This window comes from Lactuca saligna, chromosome 8, assembly GCF_052625555.1.
Source record: "Lactuca saligna cultivar CGN05327 chromosome 8, ASM5262555v1, whole genome shotgun sequence".
NCBI lineage: Eukaryota > Viridiplantae > Streptophyta > Magnoliopsida > Asterales > Asteraceae > Lactuca > Lactuca saligna.
Genome location: NC_136424.1, coordinates 24,238,841 through 24,260,409, shown reverse-complemented (window position 1 = coordinate 24,260,409; position 21,569 = coordinate 24,238,841). Strand labels below are relative to the sequence as shown.

General features: G+C 35.6%; 1 protein-coding gene across 1 annotated transcript; it reads left to right on the top strand.

Annotated features, from left to right (window-relative positions):
- Positions 1-15,407: 15,407 nt before the first annotated feature.
- Positions 15,408-17,883, top strand: LOC145008227 (RNA-binding (RRM/RBD/RNP motifs) family protein). The gene is made up of 9 exons (XM_078966850.1): positions 15,408-15,841; positions 16,078-16,175; positions 16,309-16,540; positions 16,631-16,728; positions 16,799-16,864; positions 16,962-17,033; positions 17,173-17,241; positions 17,346-17,452; positions 17,543-17,883. Exons 1-9 carry the CDS (start codon positions 15,468-15,470, stop codon positions 17,627-17,629), a joined length of 1,203 nt encoding a protein of 400 aa, XP_078822976.1. The 5' UTR covers positions 15,408-15,467; the 3' UTR covers positions 17,630-17,883.
- Positions 17,884-21,569: the final 3,686 nt, after the last annotated feature.

Here is a 21,569-nt window from a genome sequence, read left to right as displayed (position 1 = left end):
AGTACTTACCTAATATAGTTATGGGATTAGACACTAATCCAATAGTCTCCCACTTGGATAAGGCTAATAACTATAAATGTAAGCATAATCCGATTAGCAATCGTAGCTCTCAAAGTCGTTGTCGAACTCTGATATTATCAGTAACCTGTCCTTTAGATAAGGGATTATATAGTCCTCTGTTCTAGATATCGTGCAGATAATTACATGGAACATAGTCATACTTATTGTCCAACAGTTTGTTTCTCGATCTTTGATTCGTTTGAAATAGAACTTAATTGAACACATTAATTCAGTCCTGACCGGGCCCGACACATAAGTCAAACCAAATCATCGAGGGGCCCCGATATCGCTTTTATCCTCTTAGGATAAAGGAACATATAAACTTCGACTTATATGCATTTATTATTCACTAACCAAATCATACACAACAATGCGTTTTATAACATCAAATTACTGATGTGTTTTCGCATTATCAATGCATAACCAATTACCAAACAATAAACCATATATCTAGGTTTTAAGACCATATGATATTATCGTCTTGCGATCACTCGAGATAAATTCCATGAAGTGATTCCAGCAAGCGAGGGTTATTCCAATGCTCAAATCAAACTCATAAGCACTCATGAACGTTGTAGCAAACTTTTGCTATGTCTAATACATTTTAGACAATCTACACACCAATTCATGACAGTCTTCACTCATACCTACTTCCAACATATGAATGACTGCGGACGGTTTGAATAATTCTTATTATTCCGAAAGTCAAAACATGCAAAAATGAAACAATAGGTAAACAATTAACATAGGACAAGAACATTACTAATAAATAATACTCTTTTATTTAATCATCAAATGTTAATTACAGTTTATCTATTACATGTTTCTAAACTATCTAATCTAAACTAATATTGTCCTTCAGCCCGATGCTCCTAGCGTGCTGCAAGTGCTTAACCCTGCTCAGTCCCTTCGTAAGTGGATCTGCTGGGTTATCCTATGATGATACCCTCTTTACTACCAGGAGTCCTTCCACCTGATGTCGAATAAAATGATATTTTCTGTCGATATGTCGAGATCTGCCGTGATCCCTCGGTTCCTTGGTTAAGGCAACCGCTCCTTCATTATCACAGAAAATTTCCATGGGCTCCTTTATGGTTGGCATAAATCCAAGGTCTCCAATGAAGTTCTTCAACCATATCGCCTCCTTTGACGCTTCGCTCACTGCAATGTACTCTAATTCGCACGTTGAATAAGCTACTGTCTCTTGCTTGGAACTTTTCCAAGTCACTGCTCCTCCATTAAGGGTAAAGACCCAGGCCAACTGCGAACGGTAGTTGTCCCTGTCGGTCTGAAAACTGGTGTCGCTATACCCTCGCACCTTTAAGTCATCACTCCCTACGAGGACTAGAAACCATTCCTTGGTCCTCCGAAGGTACTTAAGAATGTTCTTGACTGCGGTCCAATGCACTTTGCTAGGGTTCCCTTGATATCTGCTGACCATGCTCAAAGCGAAGGCCACATCAGGGAGAGTACAAGTTATAACATACATAATCGGTCCAACTACGGAAGCGTATGTCGGCTCATTTCTGCTATCTCGACTTCGGTACTCAGGCATTGAGTCTTACTCATCTTAGCATTACTTTGGATCGATAACTCCCCCTTCTTTGAATTCTCCATACTAAAACGTTTTAGTACCTTGTCCACGTAAGTATTCTGACTAAGTCCTATTAGTATCTTACTTCTATATCTCACTATCCTTATTCCCAAAATATAGGAAGCCTCTCCGAGGTCCTTCATAGCGAAGCACTTCTCGAGCCAGGACTTAACCTTCTGTAGTGTCGGGATGTCGTTTCCTATGACAAAACCCTCTGGCTTGTATTGACAAAACCCTCTGGCTGAGCCATGTAAACATCCTCAGCCACCTTCCCATTTAGGAAAGTGGTTTTGACATCCATCTGCCATATTTCATAATCATGAAATGCAACAATAGCCAGCATCACCCTAATAGATTTTATCTTGGCAACCGGTGAGAAGGTTTCATCATAGTCAACTTCGGGAGTTTGAGTGAAATCCTTCGCGACCAATCGCACCTTATATGTGTGCACATTCCCATCCATGCAGGTCTTATTTTTGAAGATCCATTTGCACCCGAACGTCTTACGTTCGGGCACATGGTAAACCAAATTCCAAACCTGGTTGTCATACATGCACTGAATCTCGCTGTCCATTGCCTCTTTCCACTTCACAGACTCCGGGCTTGCCATGGCTTCCTTAAAGCTGTTAGGTTCGTCTAGATTTATTAGTGTACTTATCACTAATGTACGTGTCCCCTTCTGTAGTAATATGAAAACCATATAATTGGGGTTGAACTCTAACTTTTTCGGAACGTCTAAGAGGTAAGGACCCGTCAATCGGTTCAACTGGAGTTTCCTCCTCGGGTTGAGTGCCAGCGTTAGAGGTTCCTTCATCGCTCGACTCTTGAATCTCTTCAAGATCGATTTGCCTCCCACTGTCCCCTTGACTTATGAGTTATCGTTCTCAGAAAACTCCTCTCCTCGCAACGAATACAACAATGTCACAAGGTCTATAAAAGAGATATCCATAGGATTTCTGCGGGTAGCCGATAAAAATACACCGCTCACTTCAAGGTTCGAGCTTCTCGTGAATCTCTCGTCTTACGAAATCCTCGCAACCCCAAACCTTTATATGTGCCAACGAGGGAGCTTTCTCTGTCCACATCTCGTGAGATGTTTTGGCAACCTTCTTCGTGGGGACTAAGTTAAGGATATGGGTGGCAGTCTCTAAGGCATACCCCCAAATGAGATAGGTAGTGAAGCACAACTCATCATGGAACGAACCATGTCCAACAAGGTTCGATTACGCCTCTCAGCCACACCTTTCAACTGTGGTGTCCTAGGTGGCGTCAATTGCGAAACGATTCCACATTCCTTAAGATAGTCGTGGAATTCAAGACTTTGGTACTCTCCTCCTCGATCGGATCCAAACATCTTGATTTTTCTACCCAACTGATTCTCCACTTCTTGTTTAAACTCTTTGACCTTTTCAAAGGTTTCTGACTTGTGCTTGATTAAGTAGATATACCCATATCTACTTTAATCATCGGTAAAAGTCATGTAGAAGCGGCTCGCATCCCTTGTGGTTGATCTAAAGGGCCCACACACATCGGTGTGTATGAGATCTAATAGACCCTTACCCCTATCACTAGTTCCAGTGAAGGGTGACTTGGTTATCTTTCCAAGTAAACAAGACTCGCACACGTCATCGTCCCTAAGGTCGAATGACTCCAACACTCCATCCTTTTGAAGTTGAGCTATGCGTTTCTTGTTGACATGTCCAAGACGACAATGCCACAAGCATGCTTTATCTAAACCATTGGATGAATCAGCACACAACACATCATTTCCTAAGTTATCTACAACCATCACAATTTCATATATTCCATTACAAGGCAATGCTTCAAAATAAAATACACCATTAAGATAAGCATTAATAGAACCCTTTTCATTATCAAATGAATATCTAAAACCTTGTCTATATAAACCATGAAATGAAATGATATTTCTTTCCATATCTGGTGAATAGAAACAATTGTTTAAATCTAATCCTAATCCACTATTAAGCATTAAAGAGTAAATTCTGATCTTGGTTACAGGCGACGATCTTTTGTTCCCCATGATCAAATTTATCTTCCCATGTTCCACATCCCTATCTCTTCTTAGGCCCTGCAAATCAGAACAAATGTAAAAACCGCATCCTGTATCAAGTACCCAAGAAATGAAATGTGATGAATCATTAGATTTAATTGTGTAAATACCTGCGTAAGATGGCTTGATCTTTCCATCTGATGGCCTGCAGATATTCTGGGCGACTTCTCTTCCAATGCCCTATTTTCTGGCAGTGGTGGCACTCTGCCTACTTTGGGTTAGAGTTGGATTTAGCAGAACCAAATTTGGTTCCACTAGAAGAGGTACCATCTTGGGGTTTACCCTTGTGGTTGCTCTTTGAGGCAGCCTTCATCGTCTTACCCCTCCCTTGCCCAATAGCCAAAACAGGGGCAGTGGTTGGAGCGGGAGTTGATGCAACATACTTATCCTTGAGATTACTCTCAGCAGTCCTAAGCAAGCCTTGAAGCTTGCTCAAGGTGACCTCTTCCTTATTCATATGGTAGGTCATGCGTAACTGGTTGTAACAGGGAGGCAGGGAGTGAAGGATAATGTCAATCGCTAGCTCTTCATCAAAGTTAACATTCAACTTGAGAAGACGTTCAATATATCTCTGCATCTTTTGCATATGAGCGGTAAGGGACTCTCCACTACCTATTCGGGTAGTGATCATTGAAGTGATGATCTTATACTTATCTTGCCTCGCACTTTGATGGTACCGGTCCAACAAGTTTTGATGCATCTCATAGGGATGCATGTCCTCATAGGACTTTTGGAGTTCGGAAGTCATTGTCGCTAGCATGATGCAATGGACTTTCGTGGCATCACGCTCGTGGGCCTCAAAGGTAGCGATCTCTTCGGGAGTAATAGTGTTCATGTCGATCTCCTTCAGCTCCTATCTAGGACATACTCTTTGTCCTTATAATGGGTGACAATTCTAATGTTACGGATCCAATCGTTGAAATTGTTTCCGTCGAATATCACCCTCCCACAAAAGCTCATGAGTGAGAAAGAGCTAGAAGAACTCGAGCCAGAAGCGTTGTTGTTGCTCATGTTCTACATCTGAAAAGGAAAAGAACGAAGTTTGATTAGAAATGAATCCCTAATTAAACACCCAAAATGAGAAATTAGGCTAGGATCCAACAACATTATTTACATATTAGAAAAAGGATGCCGTAATCTAACATGCAAATAACTTGAAGGTAAGTGAATGACGATTCACTAATTCTCCACCATGAAAAAAGAAAAGAAGATTAAGTTTTAAATGTATTGAAAACTCCTAGATTCTTTTGAGCTTCATTGAACCTTTCAATGGCTTGTTTAAATCTCGATATGCTCCTCTGGTTTGTGATTGGGATGCAGAGGATCACAAAGTGGGTGTGAATAACCATACAAATGTACATGGTGCCCTCAATGTTATAGTCACCTATTCGATGTGCCGGTTAACCACAGACGCTCCACCGAACTACGACAAACAATGAGTCACCCTTTGCCACCTTTGCTTAGAAACCAAATAGTCTGCCGGTTAACCACACACGCTCCACTAACTTCTTAGCAAGGGTACAAAGTGTAATTTCATAGGATTACATCAATTCACTTTGCCTAAGGTAACTAAGATTGGGAATTTTGTAAAACATTTAGTTACTTTATATAGATTTATTATACTTTTAATGAGGAAAGGTTTGCCCTATCCTATCCGTTCGGCTAACGACCCTCCACCAATCAAGGAAGCGGTGGGTGAGAGTGGACACCCATTAAACGACCATCTTATAGGCCATAACCTTATACCCCCCCTTATATATTGGCTTCGTGAATGAGGCCTACTAACGGTAAAACTAGCATTTTAAGTTTTATATATATATATATATATATATATATATATATATATATATTAATCTTATAATATTATAAAGTATAAGATCGAATTTTAAACTTGTAAAATTCTAGGGTTTGAAATTTAAATAGTTCAAATTAAACATTTTAATCACAAAATTTAAATTTCACACACACACACACACACACACACACATATATATATATATATATAAATATTATAATATTATAAAGTATAAGATCGAATTTTAAACTTGTAAAATTCTAGGGTTTTGAACTTTCCAAATAAATTCAAATAATAAAATATTATCAAATAAAGAATTTATCATTTAAATAATTGGTAATTATCTTTTGTTTTGTTAAGGATATTGACAAAAAGGTAATAAAATTTGGATTTTATTAAACTAAAATGATTTAGGTAAGTATCCTTAAGCAAAATAGCAAGAAATCCCGAAATTCCCTCTGTCTGACGCTCCGACTCGCCGAGTCTCCTTATGGACTCGTCGAGTCCACAATGAGACTCACCGAGTTCATCAGGCAGAGAGAAAAAAAAACGATTTTCTCAAGCAAGAATCAAACATAAAGAATCAATTTCAAGAGAAGCTAATCAAGGCTCTGATACCACTGATGGGTTTGAACCATAAGAACATTCCTATGTGTACATGCAAACCCTAATGCTTGGATCTAGGTTTCTCTAATGAACATGCTTTTCATCCAAGACTTTCAAACCCTAGATCTAGAGTAAACAATTCAAAAATTGACATAATAAAATAGATCTAGATGATTACCTATTATTGAAAGCTTGAATCTTGTTATCCTTGGAGCTTAGAGTCACAAATGTCACTCCTCTAATGGCTTACAAACACCAAGAAGCAAAAGGATAATTTGGAGAGAGGTTGTAGGCACAAAATCGGCTCTAGGAACTCCTTAGGGTTTTTAGTAGCCGATTTATGTAGCCCTTGGGGTGTTTAAATACTTGAGTTGCTAGGGTTACAGCTTGAAACCCTAATTGGATAACTTAGGCCTTAAGTAGTCCAAGGATCCTTCTAGAATAAGGATTAGACGAATCTAAGGAGTCCATACACCTTAATTTCATCCACCCTGTGATCCATAAGGATCCACAACCCAAAACCAACTATCACACAATTGACAGTTACAATCCCCTTTATTTAATTAATCTCTTTTCATAATAAAATTAATTCTTAATTAATTATTGTCCAATATTAATTAACCTATATGATTTCTCCTTTAATATATTAATCATATTATATATTAATAAATCATAATAACCTCTTTATTTATAAATCATCCTATCATGTTGCTTTAGTGAAGGCAACCCAAAAGGACCATGCACAACCGGGTCAAGTATTACCAAATATAGTTACGGGCTTAGAAACTAATCCAACAACTTTGTCTTAATATCATTTATATCATCCTCAAATTCACATACACATACACTTATATATATATATATATATATATATATATATATATATTGTAACATCATAAAAATCATAGTAAAAATTTTCATTTTCAAAACCATATAATAACTCATAAGTCATACAAAACATGTGTTCCAAAAGCCATAGTCATGAATCAGAGTATGTAACATCCTGTTTCGAGAAGTTTCTTGTTTTGAGATTATAAATAATAAATGGATCAAGTAGAGGCCTTGGGCTTCAATGGAATAGGGTTTAGACCTTATTGGATGTGGATAATATTGGTTATGTGTTCCAAGCTCTTGGTTTGTGTTTTGGAGTCTAAGGGTAAAATGGAAAAAATGATGTTTCAGGTTTCTTTCATGAATCAATGATTTCAGTTCGGTGTGTTTAAAGTTAAATGTAATTAGATAGAGTTGTGAGGCTCCTCAATACATTTCCGTTCATATAAAAACACTGAATACGGAATTGAAACGAAGAAGTTATGATTGTTTGAAGTTAGAGTCAAATTGGGTGAAAACCTGTTCTAACGGGGTGAGAAGTAATTCTCACGACATGAGAGTCCTCATGAGGTGAGAATATATTCTCACGACATGAGAAAATGTGCAACCCAAAGCCCATGGAATGTTTAGGGTTTTCAAGGTATTTAAAGGTAAGGATTCATGTTTTAGGGTATTTTCTTAGCCTCCATCATATGTGGAACCTCTTAGGAGAAACCCTAATCTCTATTTCAATATTTGAGCCTCCCCTTTCACCTCTCATCAATTTTTGGAGTGTTTGGTGGTTTTGGAGCAATGTTTTCATGCAAGATTGATCCTTAAAGCTTGGTAATTGAAGATCTCAACTTTCATATACCTTCTAGACCTCTGTAAGTTATAAAGTTCCAAGCTTTATTCCATTTCATCTTTGGATCTAAGTGTATTTGGTGTTTTGGTACATTTTAATGAGTTTTGAGTGAGAACTCGGAATAAAGTTTGCAAGTTTATTACTCTCCAAGGCCTCAAGAACATTGTATGTTTCAGATATGGACTCCGAAACCTTTTGATAAGTTTAGAATGTTTTCATGGACCTCTTGGACTACGAAAATTTTGATCTTTTGCCTTCCCTTTCAGCCATGCAAGTTATCTTGGTTATTTAGGTCATTTTAGGCTATTAAAGTTTTAGATATTGGAAGCTTAAGACATTATTATGGATAAAGTTGGAAACTTTATCCATCTATACATGATGTTGATTTAGATCTGAAGGTTGGAGACTTGGACTTAATGGATTTAGCTAGAAATATGCATTCTTGGTCCTTTAGAGACTCAAAGATTAGATCTTGGTTGTTTGGACCATCCTAATGGATAAATTTGGAAACTTTATCCATTATGAAGCTAATTAGGAACTAGATATGATGTTATGAGACTTAGTCTGAAGTGATTAAGCACTTAATGAGGATTTTGACTTGCTAATAAGAAGTCACAACGTGACATAAGATGTATCACGACGTGACAATGGACAAAATCGCGATTGTTTTGTCGTTTCATTATCACGACGTGACCAAGGAATGGTCACGACGTGATGTTGACTTTGACTAAGCTGACCATTAACTTTTTGACAAGTTTGACTTTTGGGAAAACTTGGGTAGAATTGAGTATTTGACTAAGGATTGGTCTTTGGGTTGGTTGTTCAGATGTTGAGGTAGCTGTTGGGCTTCTGTTGAGTAGTTCAGGTGAGTCTTATCACTATAATTGACTGTATGGGAGTATATATGTGTTGACTAACTGGGTCTTATTTGCTGTTACTATGTGTACTAATACTCCGGGTAGTCTCTAGGGTTGCTGATAACCCATAGGGCATGGTGTTTGTCTACTGAGACTTCGAGTAGTCATAGCTATTATTTGTGTTGTGTTGTATGTGATATTTGGGGAACTCACTAAACTTTGTCCTTATAGTCGAGGATTAAATATTTTGTAGGTACTTATCGGATTGAAAAGGTGGGACTGTACACACACATTAACAAATTATGATTTGAGATTCCGTATTATCTTCTTATTAACTCTGATTTTGGAATAATGGTTTATGAATAAATGGTTGTAACTTTATTAAGAAGGGATGTTATATTATTTTAAAATGATAAAAATAAGCCCGGGCTTTTGGGATGTTTCAAGTAATGGTATCGAAGTTAGGGCATGGGTCGACGTGTTCGACAGGGACGTCAAACCCTATAATGGGGGGGTGAAGGTGGGTTGCACATGATCCCACATCGGCTTGGAATGAGGACAGAACATTTCCTTTGTAAGGTCCAAAAACGGATCTTACCAGAGATCAAAAGCAAACACAATCACACAAAGCAAATAGAAACACAGAGAAATAACAAACCAAGCTTGCACACGTTTTATAGCTATAAACGTCTGGTACAACTTGGTGGGAACCGTGAATACAAAAGGCATCAACAACCAAAAACATCTGACAAACCCACTATTTATACACCTCAAGACCGAGAAGAGTTAACGGCTGTAAACTCTTTTACAACCGTAAACTATAGTTAATGCTAGCTACCAACACATCCCTATCATTAAACTGCAAAACCTAGACCAAACCACTAAACTAAGCCTCCCCAATCAGTCTGCTGCTATCTTAAATCTGCTGAAGCGATCCAGAATATTATTTCTCTCTGATGTTCTCTCTGAAGATTCTCAAGCTGAAAGCGCCATCTTTCAAGAATCAGTACAAGAAGCCTCCTCACCCAATGTGCGTTCAATGCCACATTCTGAAGAAAAGCTCAAGGGCTCAAGATGAAGTCATTCATGGAAGATTCATATGTTCATCCTGATGCTGTGAAAAAATCGAAGGTTAAAGCTGAAGCCAAGCTCCCAATGAAGATTAACAAGAAGAGCCAGATATTTTTTTTAGGGGATCTTGTTGTGTCATTTAGAAAAGAAAGTTATAAACCAAGGGGGATATTGTTGGGTCAAAAATATGGTTTATACTTTACTTTTCTAGAAAAATGTATTTTTGTGTCTTGGACCGTAAACAACTTGGTGTTTACGGCCATGTTTAGGGCCGTAAACCCATTTACGGCCCATGTCCACCAAGCCCATGTTCCCTTTGTATAAATATAGGTGTTAGGGTGTGAGGAACTGATTGATGTACACGAAGAGAGTTTACGACCAGAGAGAAGAGAGAAACTAGAGAACATTTTTTGTGTGAATCTTTTGTATCTGAAACTTTAATTCTAATCAATTCATACAAAGATTCATATTATTCTTCTTCTCCTTCTCTTCTATTTGATCTGACATCATCCGTTTGATTGAGATTCCGTACCATCAAACGGATATGATTGATACACAGGCAAATTAAGGACTTACATCCTTATAAGGGGTGTCAATACCTTCCTTGTCACAACGCATTTTAAAGCCGTGAGGGCAACAAATTCCATAAGAACTCTGTAGTTAAGTATGCCTAAGCGAGAGCAATTAAGGGATGGGTGACCCCCTGGGAAGTTTCCTTATAAGGATTTTCCAAGGTGTGGAATTGGAAGGAAAACGAAACATTTCCTTATAAGGGGTGTCGATACCTTCCTTGTCACAACACATTTAAATTCATGAGAGCAGCAGATCCCATAAGAACTCTGTAGTTAAGCGTGCGCGACCAAGATCAATTCATGGATGGATGACCCCCTAGGAAATTTTCGTGTCAGGAGACAAAAGCGGACAATATTATGATATGTGTGTCAGATGGGGATGTTATAGAGTATCCCAAAATCATTTTATTAATATAATATTTGAGGATGATGTGCATAATCATGCCTTTGCCCTGCCCCTATCATCTGAAGTACATGAAACCGTAAAATAAAACTATAAGCCAAAGCTTAGTGAGTTTCCCTCAATATACCACACAAAACTAAACAGATAACAACATGCATATATGAGTCTTCATCGTGACTGGACCTCCTCCCAAGGCCTACAACCTATCTGGACCGCTCTGCGGTCCTAGGACCTGACTGGACCGCCTCGCAAGGCCTATAGTCTATCCAGAATGCCCCAATATATTGGCCTTCAGCAAAAAGCATGACCACCTCAACCCAAGCATCACAATATATCGACATATACACATAATCAAATAAAAAATAATAACCAACAAATTAGGTATCCATATAAATCTACCTACTATCCAATTCCTACAACATACCATATTCCTTATACCAAGATACATACAAATCTAGAGGGCCGACATTGGTGACTTCGATCCCCGAGTACAGTGAGGAAAAACTCACCTCAATGCCCAAAAGATAGTTGAACTGACCATTGCTCCAAATATCGGCTCTACATGTCACCTAAACATCAAACAGGGACCAAGCCTCAATCTACCACTCAAATTACCCCATTTAACCTAAAGTCAAACTTGGTCAAAGTCAACAATCAACAGTCAAAAAGTCAAAAGTTAAAAGTCAACATCAGCCAGGTTACGCCATGTGTAACAACTCTACGCCTTGCGTAGAGCATAAAATCATTTTTATAGGGTAAAACAAGGCTAAGCGCTGCGTAGCCAAAAGTACACCATGCGTACTAATGCTGAAGCCAAACTTTCCATTAAGAGCTTAATACAGAAGGACACCACGTCTAACTCGCAGATGTTGTCTAAATAAATGTCCTAAGTGATAAAGTTCCAAACTTTATGCAATTGCATTGCTTATCAAGGCTCAAGAACAAACCCTAAACTCATAACAACTTTTATGGGCCAAAACTCATGCATAGATGGTTAGGAATGGCCAAAACCACATTTTATGACTTAATACCCTCAAATACACCTAGCACTCTACAAGATCTAGAACAACTCACACTCAAATGGACTAATTTGAGGGACAAAAAGGAGATAACTTTAACACTAAAAATAGATCTAACAATGGAAGCATAAATGTACAAACTTTATACCTTCTAGAGGTGAATGAAGGGAAATGACTTCCAGATCCAAGGCCGATTCAAGCTTCCAAGCAACTCCACGACCTTCTTCTTTCTTCAAAATCACCCAAAAAACACTTTTTAAGCTCACAATGCACCAAAAATGGATTTAGGATTTCCAGGGAGACGTTTGGGAGAATGGAGGCTGAGGATGTAAGGGTTTCATGAAAGTTTAAGTCCTTAAATAGGGCTCACAACCCCAAAATTAGGGTTTGGGATCTGGCCAAGTACGCCATGCGTACTAAGATCTACGCCTTGTGTACTAAGATCTACGCCCTGTGTAGATCATTGAAGCCTCGACTCTAAGATTCATTCTACGTAGTACGTAGAAGGCTATCTATGCCCCGCGTAGATCAAAATTCAACATTTCATTTTAGAAGATAACGAAAGGAATTTGCCTGCAAGGATCGGGTGTTATATATATATATATATATATATATATATATATATATATATATATAGTTAATCTCTTACGGACATGGCTCCCCATGTGGTTCTAAATTGGTCAGAGTAGTCAATATGAGTTGTCATTTTCAAAACACGGGGTTCGGAGACGTGTCATCTGCAATCTTGAACGAATGTAAAGTTCATGTGGTTTTGAATTGCTTGCCTGTGACATGCTTCGAAAGATCTCCTTTTGAATCATTGTGATATCATATGCCTCTCTGGTTTCTAGATCTTTATGTAGGTATGAAACTATGGTGGTGAACATATGGCAACAAATGTCGATCGAGTTGCTTAGTTGGTTATCATACGAGCTACTCTCAACTCTAATAACTTATTCATACTTACTTGGGACATGACCATTAAATATGTAACATTAGTTTTGCTGCAAGATAAGGATGAACAATTAGTACCAAATCCCGATCCCATATCGGTACCGAATTTAAACATATGAAATAGTACTCGGTACTCTAAAATCGTAAAATTCGGGATTCGGTACCATCAAAACTGATGCTAGTACCAGAAACTGATACCATTCTAGGTAATGTTAGCTCAATTCATTACTCGGTATTGAGTTTCCACCTATTTCAGTACTATGGATTCTTGGGTCGCTTTTGACTCCATCCCATGTCCATCCATACTGCAAGATAAAACCATGCATTACTAATAGCTCGTTGTCTTTTTAACATAATTCCTTTGTAATTTAAGAAAAACTAAAGCTATGTTTGGTATGCCAAAACTAACTTATAATCTAATTTATTTTTCGAGTTTTTTAAGTTTGTTATGTTTGACAAACCAAAAAAATACTTATAGCAAACCTATACACTATAACTTAAAAGACAAAATTGCAAAAATGGTCCCTATGGTATGCATATTTTATGAGGTTTGGTCCAAACCTCGACTTTTTAGGGTCCATGGTCCTTTTAGTCAGGTTTGTATGTGAAAATGGTCCCCCGACTAAACTCCCATTACATTGCTGCTGTTAACCCCATCATGTACCTCCTACGCGAGGACATTTTTGTCTTTTCAAGTTTTAGGGACCATTTTTGCAGATGGAAAATATATTATACCCTTTAAATGTACCCATCGTTGCTATCTTCCCCAACGTTTTCCTCAACGACTTTTTTCTTCCCCTTCTTCTTGTGCTCTTACACAAGTATCGGTGAAAAACGATACCAAATTTCACAACAAAAGCAATTTCTTGCATTGCGATGAAGACACCAACTTGAAGCTCAACATCATCATCATCATAATCCACTTTGTTCTTGCTTATCTCATACTCAACATCATCAGTATCAGTAGGCAACTCAAATTGGCAAATATGGCATGTGTTACGAATGTTTAACCATGGCAGGATGCAGTCACCATGGTTAAAGCAGGATGCAGTCACCATGGTTAAAGCTTGTTGTGCTTTGAAATACATAACCCAAATCTATAATGCCTTTAAGTGAATGTTTCTGAAAATCATGAGAGCGTAAGTATAGAGAATTTGAGTAACTACAAATAGATATGAGGATTTGAAGATTGGACCTTCAAGAAATCGAGATATAAAGATCCATTCTCAAATCACCCCTTCACCAATGGTTAATCTGCTCTGAAAACTTTGTGGATGGAGAAGATGAACCTCCTGAAAACCCATAACCATCTTCTTCCTAATTCACTTGCACTCAAGCCACGCATACCTTTGATAGATAAAACACATACACATGGAGTTTGAGATGGAAACAAGGAGAGACCCTTTTATTTCAATTAAAAAAAGAACTTTTATTTCAGTTATATTAATGGTGGTGTATAAACCCAGTTAAAAAATGTTTCAACTGCCATCGCTATTAATTATGCTCTTTTTCATTGACCTTGATGCCTGAGTATGAGAGAGAAGCGAGGAGAGCATGAGTAAGTCGATAAGTAAAGACTGTCATTTTTTTGTTCATTAGCTAGATCTCACCGTATCTTTTCACATTTTCCCATTCGTTTGCTGCTTCATCTCGATCATCTTCAGCCTCTAGATCGTTTGTGTTATGAACTAGTTCAACATATTCATGGCGAGGGGCATAATGGTAACTTGATGAAGCTTCTTGAAGATTTAAGTCTCGATATCTCTAAATTAAACTTCAAACTGATTGTTGTGACCCACTTCTGCTACTTGCTGTTGTGGGTTTTGGTTCTTCAAATTTTATGTTGTTATCATCGTCTCTTTCGTGTCTCCTACCAGAACTTTCATTAGATTTGGATTTGGAAGCAGGAGGACTACCTCTTATAGGGTTAACAGTTTCCACAAATTGACCAATTAAACCATCGAATTCAACTATGTAAACAAAACCCTCACCTCCTTCAGTTTCAAATTCGAGGTCTCTTTCTAGGTTGTTGACAGCTAGAAGGATCTCCCATTCCAAAACCGCAACGGCTGCGTCTCCTTCTGATGAAATTTCAGATGAAACGTAAATCTCTCCGATTCTATCAATCACGGAACTCACTCTGTCTCTCTCGTCAACCCTAGAAGTCGCTTCTGCGTCTTCAGATTCGATTCAGTGGGTTGAAATCTATCATTAACTTAACCTAATTCTTATGTATTGGAGTCCGATTCAATTCCAACGACTCTTAAACAGCCGCCGTTAAACTTGAAAGGGTATAAGATATTTTCAAAGGGTATGATATTTTCCATATGCAAAAATGCTTCCTAAAACTTGAAAAAACGAAAATGCCCTCCTCACATGGGAGACACGTGATGGATTTAACAGCAGCAATTTAACGGGAGTTAAGTCGGGGGATCATTTCCACATACAAACCAGGCCAAAAGAACCATGAACCTTAAAAAGTCGAGGTTTAGATAAAACCTTGAGAAAATATGCATACCGCAGGACCATTTTTGCAATTTTGTCAATTTAAAATAACTACTCTAACTAACATTTCTACGAGTTTATTAAACTTTTTTTTTTTAAATTCTTTTAAATATAATAATTATTAATTATAAAAAATTCGATCTAATCTTTTTTTCGTTATTATACTCCATATTTAGTTTGATCAAAAATCATTTTTTAACCGCCGAGCATTAGTCCAACCAAGCACAAAGGGCCTTGAGAAAAAAAAGATCAAACAAAAAGCCCCATAAACATAGTAAAATCCTAATGGCATCATCCATGGCGCCCGCTCTATCTTCGTCCCTCTGCTCAACCCCTCAAAAATCATCAATCATCACTTTCTTACCTTCATTTCAGACGTCCATTTCCCTCCAATTTAACTTCAAATTCCGCAAACCCATATCCAAATTCAAGCAGAAGAACACCATCACCCTATCGGCAATCACCTGTTTGAAATCAGGAAATATATATGCAGCAGAAGAAACGAATTCAAGTTTCGCTGTCACTGCGCCATCTTTAGCCGAATCAAATGGTCAACGAAACTGGATTGTAGTAGTTAAGGCTCCTCCTTCGCAACAAGCTGTTTCTAAACCAGATGTTATTGATTATTATGTCAAAATTTTGGAGAGGGTTTTGGGCAGGTGGGTTTGTTCTATTCCCTCTTTCGAACAAGCCCCTTTTTCTTTTTGGCTTTGAATGGGTTTCAAAATTGATGTTGCTTCTATAAATTTCCCAGATGCAATGCTGTGTATTGCGTTCATAAATCAATTCAAATTTGATTTTTTAGAAACCATGCTTGATATCAAAATTCAAACTTCAAAGTGTAGCTCACTCAGTTTCTTTGTTTCTGTTTTTGTTCTTCTGTTGAATCAAATAGTGAGAAGGAGGCTCAAGGCTGCATATACAATGCTTCTTGCGACACCCATTTTAGTTTCTGCTGCGATATGGACGAAGAAACTTCCCAAAAGCTCGCATGTACCCTCTTTCCTAATTCAACTCAAACAAATTTACAATTAGAAAATGTTGAATTCTTATACTATCGTATCAATATTCTAAAACAATGAAGAACAAGAAAGAAAAATATTTTCTTATTTGTGTTCAATCACAGGTTTGCCAGAGGTATTATCAATCAAACCCGATCCAGATTTCAACTCTGTACAAAAGGGTTATAGCAATGAAAAGACTGAATCGAATTCCTTCAATAAAATCTTATCTCCATTATTTCCTTCCCAAAGCTCAAAGCATTGGCTTGTTCGTGTAGAGATGCCAGCATCAGGAGTCTTAACTAGGGCACACTTAGTTGATTATTATACTCAGATACTAACCAAAGTTTTGGGAAAGTATGTATTTATATTTTTCTTGCAAAAATGATACCTTTTTTTTTTGCTTTATTTGGCCTTATAATCTTTAATTTGATTTTAATAAAACAGTGAGAAGGATGCACAGATGTGTATATATCATATTTCCTTACACTCTGACTATGGATTCTGTTGTGAACTCAATGATGAGTATGCAAAGGAATTATCCAGTAAGTTATCTTGTAAATTCATGTTACAATATTTGTTTTTTTCTTCTTGTAAATTACAAGTTTGTTGCAGGTGTTCCTGGTGTTATATCTGTTAGACCAGATGAGTCTTTCGATTCAGATGATAAAGATTATAGAGGTATTATAATATCTTTCATATTTTGGTTTTCTTTTTTCAATTTATGTTATATTAATTCTTGATTGTTTGTCACATATCAATCTATAATCATTTTCAGATTACAATATTCAAGATTCCTCGTTAACAAATCAACCAACAAATATCAAAACAAAGAAGCTTTTTGTAACTGGTAGGTCACATATTTTATAGAAATGTTATCAAATGTAGTTATTATTAAAGGCAAATTGTAGATAATAACAACATATTATAGGCAATATATTTTCTTTTACTCATAATATCAATCTACTTACATTCTTTACAATTGACAGGTCTGTCGTTCTATACATCTGAGAAAACATTACGTGCAGCATTTGAAGGTTTTGGAGAGCTTGTTGAGGGTAATTATGTCATTTCACTCTGAACATGAAACATAATTGATACTTGATAGTTATAGTGTTATACTCATATCTATAACAATCTAATTGGTTAATTCATGTTACAGTTAAAATTATAATGGACAAGATCTCAAAAAGGTCAAAAGGTTTTGCATTTATTGAGTATACTACTGAGGAAGCTGCAAGTGCAGCTCTTAAAGAAATGAATGGCAAGGTAACGAATTAAAAATACATGACTCATTTTTTAGAGTTTGATTTAATTATTTAAAGCAATTATTTAACTTGTTTTTATTTCTATGTACAGATTATAAATGGTTGGATGATAGTTGTTGATGTTGCCAAAACAAACCCACCAAAGTACAGCAGAGGGCGTCCTATACCACCACAGTAATGTCTGTTATAGGGGTAGAATCGTCAAATTTCCAAGTTATATATATATTTTTTGGTATTGTTGTCGAGTCTTCTTACTTTTATTAGTAGAGTTGAGTTGCATGATAATAGCAGAATGTTGGTGGACGTGTGACGTGTCTTGTTAGTGTTATAGGATGATGTAGTGATAGTTACACGAAACTGTAAATTAGAGGAGATAATGTTTACATGGTTTTACAATTTTGTGATTGGAATTATTATAATATGGTTAGAGATTGGGTAGTATGTCAAAAAGGAAAAAAAAAAAAGTGAAAATTACATGAATGGTCCCTATGGTTTAGGGTAATTTGTGCATTTGACCTCTAACTTATTTTATTTTATTATTTTTTTAACTCGGAAGAGTCCATATTTTTGTTTTTGTTACGCACTTGGTCCCTGTCTTACCTAAAAATATTTTTTTCACTTGATTTTTCAATTTATTTAAATAAACACCCCAAACTCATCTCCACCTTACCGTACTTATACTATAATTGTTTCCTACTAAATTAATAGTATTTTTAGGTAAAATAAGGACCAAACACGTAACAGAAACAAATAGTAGGGACCAAGCGCGTAAAAAAACACATAATAGAGACCTTCCGAGTTAAAAAATAAGTTAGGGATCAAAAGCGCAAATTATCCAAAACGATAGGGACCACTAATTTACTTAAAAGAAAAGTAGTTTTTTTTTATAGGATAATGACTTAAAAGGATAATATACTTTATATATTTGGTCACATTTTGCCCCTTCAACTTGTTTACCTGTACACATTCAGTCCTTACGACCGACTATTCAAAGTAAGCCGGGAAAATGACTTAACAGGGTAGTATATTTATTATTTTGTACACATTTAGTATTGATCAGGGCCGGTCCTGAAAAATGAAATATTCTTAAAGGCTCAGGACGAACAAGAAAAAAGGGCCCTTGTTTTTATTATAATTTTGTATTTTTAAATAAAAATATATAATAAAAAAATTAGGTTCTGTGCAGCTGCCCACTTTGCCCTCCCTCTAAGCCCCCCATGGTATTGATTTTATATATATATATATATATATATATATATATATATATATATATATATATATATATATATATATATATATATATATATATATATATATATTCAAAGTAAGCCGGAAAAATGACTTAACATGGTAATATATTTATTATTTTGTACACATTTAGTATTGATATATATATATATATATATATATATATATATATATATATATATATATATATATATATATATATATATATATATATATATGGGTAAAGTGAATATACCTAACAACCTTATATAAACTTAGGTACCTAACCTCATCAAACTATGTTATTTTGCATTAAATTTTCATTGCAATTATCCAAAGTTCTTAAACTTCATACCTAGGGGGTGTTTATATATATATATATATATATATATATATATATATATATATATATATATATATATATATATATATATATATATATATATATGGGTAAAGTGAATATACCTAACAACCTTATATAAGCTTAGGTATCTAACCTCATCAAACTACGTTATTTTGCATTAAATTTTCATTGCAATCATCCAAAGTTCTTAAACTTCATACCTAGGGGGTGTTTGGGATTGCGGTTGAAAAGTGCTTATTTGCTTATTGGCTTTTGAAAAGCTAATAAGCCAAAAAAAGTGTTTGGCAAACTCAAAAGCACTTTTCAGAATGGCTTTTCCATAAGCTTCAATAAACACTTTTTAATAAGCATGGAAAACGTGGCTTTTATTCAATTCTATTTCCTACTAAAATTTAATATCAATACATATCGATTGAAGGCAAACGGGCAACAAGCTGCGCCAAAAAAAGTGGCTTTTTGAAACTACTTATAGCTTTTCAGCCAAAATAACTTCAAAAAGCACTTTTTAAGCCAAACACTTTTTAACTTATTGACTTATTGGCTTTTTTTACGGTAAAAGCTAATCCAAACACTTTTTAAAAAACTCTTTTTACCACCACTATAAGCAAATAAACACTTTTATCTAAAAACACTTTTCTAGTTAAAAAAGCACTCCCAAACACCCTCCTAAACTTGATTTACTTCAAATTTTTTTTTTTTAAATTCATCATTATATTTCTCCTACATCCTTACATTTCTATCGGTAGGATATGAAGCCTATCAGCTGGTATTCGATAGAAAGACATGATGTAAAAGAAAGATATTGGTGAAAGTCCAAAGATTTTGGAAGTAATCAAGTTATGGGGTTGAAGTTTAAGAACCTTAGGCAATTACAATGTAAATATGATACAAACCGATGTAGTATTATGGAGTTAGATACCTAAGCTTATATATGGTTGTTAGGTATATTCACTTTACCCTATATATATATATATATATATATATATATATATATATATATATATATATATATATATATATATATATATATATAAAGAGAGAGAGAGAGAGAGAGCTAGGTTCAAATGTTTTTAGCAACTATTGTGTGCCTTAATGCACCAATGAGAATTCAAGAAATAATAAATAATTAAATAAATCATTAAAGGGTATTTTGGACCTTTTGTACTTTTATTTAAGGAAGTTATTTAATTGAAATCATTCAATTAAGGAAATAAACTAATTATTCAATTAAGGAATTAAACTAAATATATTTGACCTAGATATGCTTGCGGCCGAACACTTCATCATCGACATTAACACCATCACCATCACCGATTCTACTTCTTCTACAATCGACGGATCCAAGGGGGAGCACATACTCTCGTCTCGCAATCGATGATGGATTATGGGGTCGATGAGGCTGAAGAAGGGGATGCGGAGGAGCAGTGGCGCTGTTGTGGGGTTTATGAACACGAATGAGAAGCGAGGAGCAAACGGTGAGGAAATCCCAACGATTGCAGGTACTTGGATGGAGGTATCCTCTGGCAGCCTCCTGTTCTTCTTTCTTTGGTCCGGTAATCCAACAATTAGGGGATATAACTGGAAATTATTTACCTCAATCGAGATTGATTTTATCTCGATTTTTTTTCAAGATCGAGATTGTGTTCATCATCTTATTAAATTTGATATCTTCAATGGTTTATTTTTGTTCGATTGAAGAAATATTCTGATACAACTTGCACTTCACAGTCATAAGTTGGATTTTGTTTCGAAAAAGTCAAAATTGGTGTTCATATTTCTAAATTGATAATGTAAATGTGTGTTTGTTTCTTAAATTCATGACTGGGAATGAATGCATGTGTGTTGATGATTCAATCACATCTATTGAATTCTGTATACAATCACACCTCTTGAATTATGTAATGTATTCTATTAGAATTTATTTTATATAAATGTATTCTGTTAGAATGTTTGAGAATAATTGTCAACAACAAGTACATTCTGTCAGAATTTATAGTTTTTATTATCTTAGAATGCATTGAATTTTTTAATTTTTGAATCTTGATTGTGTTTTCTTTGTGGATTTAGGTTTTGAAGAGACTAACATTGATGTGGAGAAGGAAGAGAACATAGAGAATGAGAGTGTATTATACCAGAATGTGTTATGTTACAATGTATAAAATGTTGCTAAAAAATAATATTCTATCAGAATAGATTAGTATTTTTGTTAGATTGTGATGTTTTTTTTCTTTTTTTCTTTCAGAATGTTGTTATTATTCAATGAATCACAATCATACAATGTAATTATTTGGTATATTGTTAGTTCAAGAATTGATTTTGTGTATTCTTTTTAGAATGTATTTACTAGTTTATGGCTGCCATTCTGTCATTCTGACAGAATAAAATCGAAAAATATATTTACTAGTTTATGGTTAACATTCTAACATTCTGACAGAATAAAATCGAATTTTTAATTTTGAATTAATTTAAAATATTCAGATTTTTAAAAATAAAGGAATTAATTATCCCTAAAAATCCGAAAATTTCC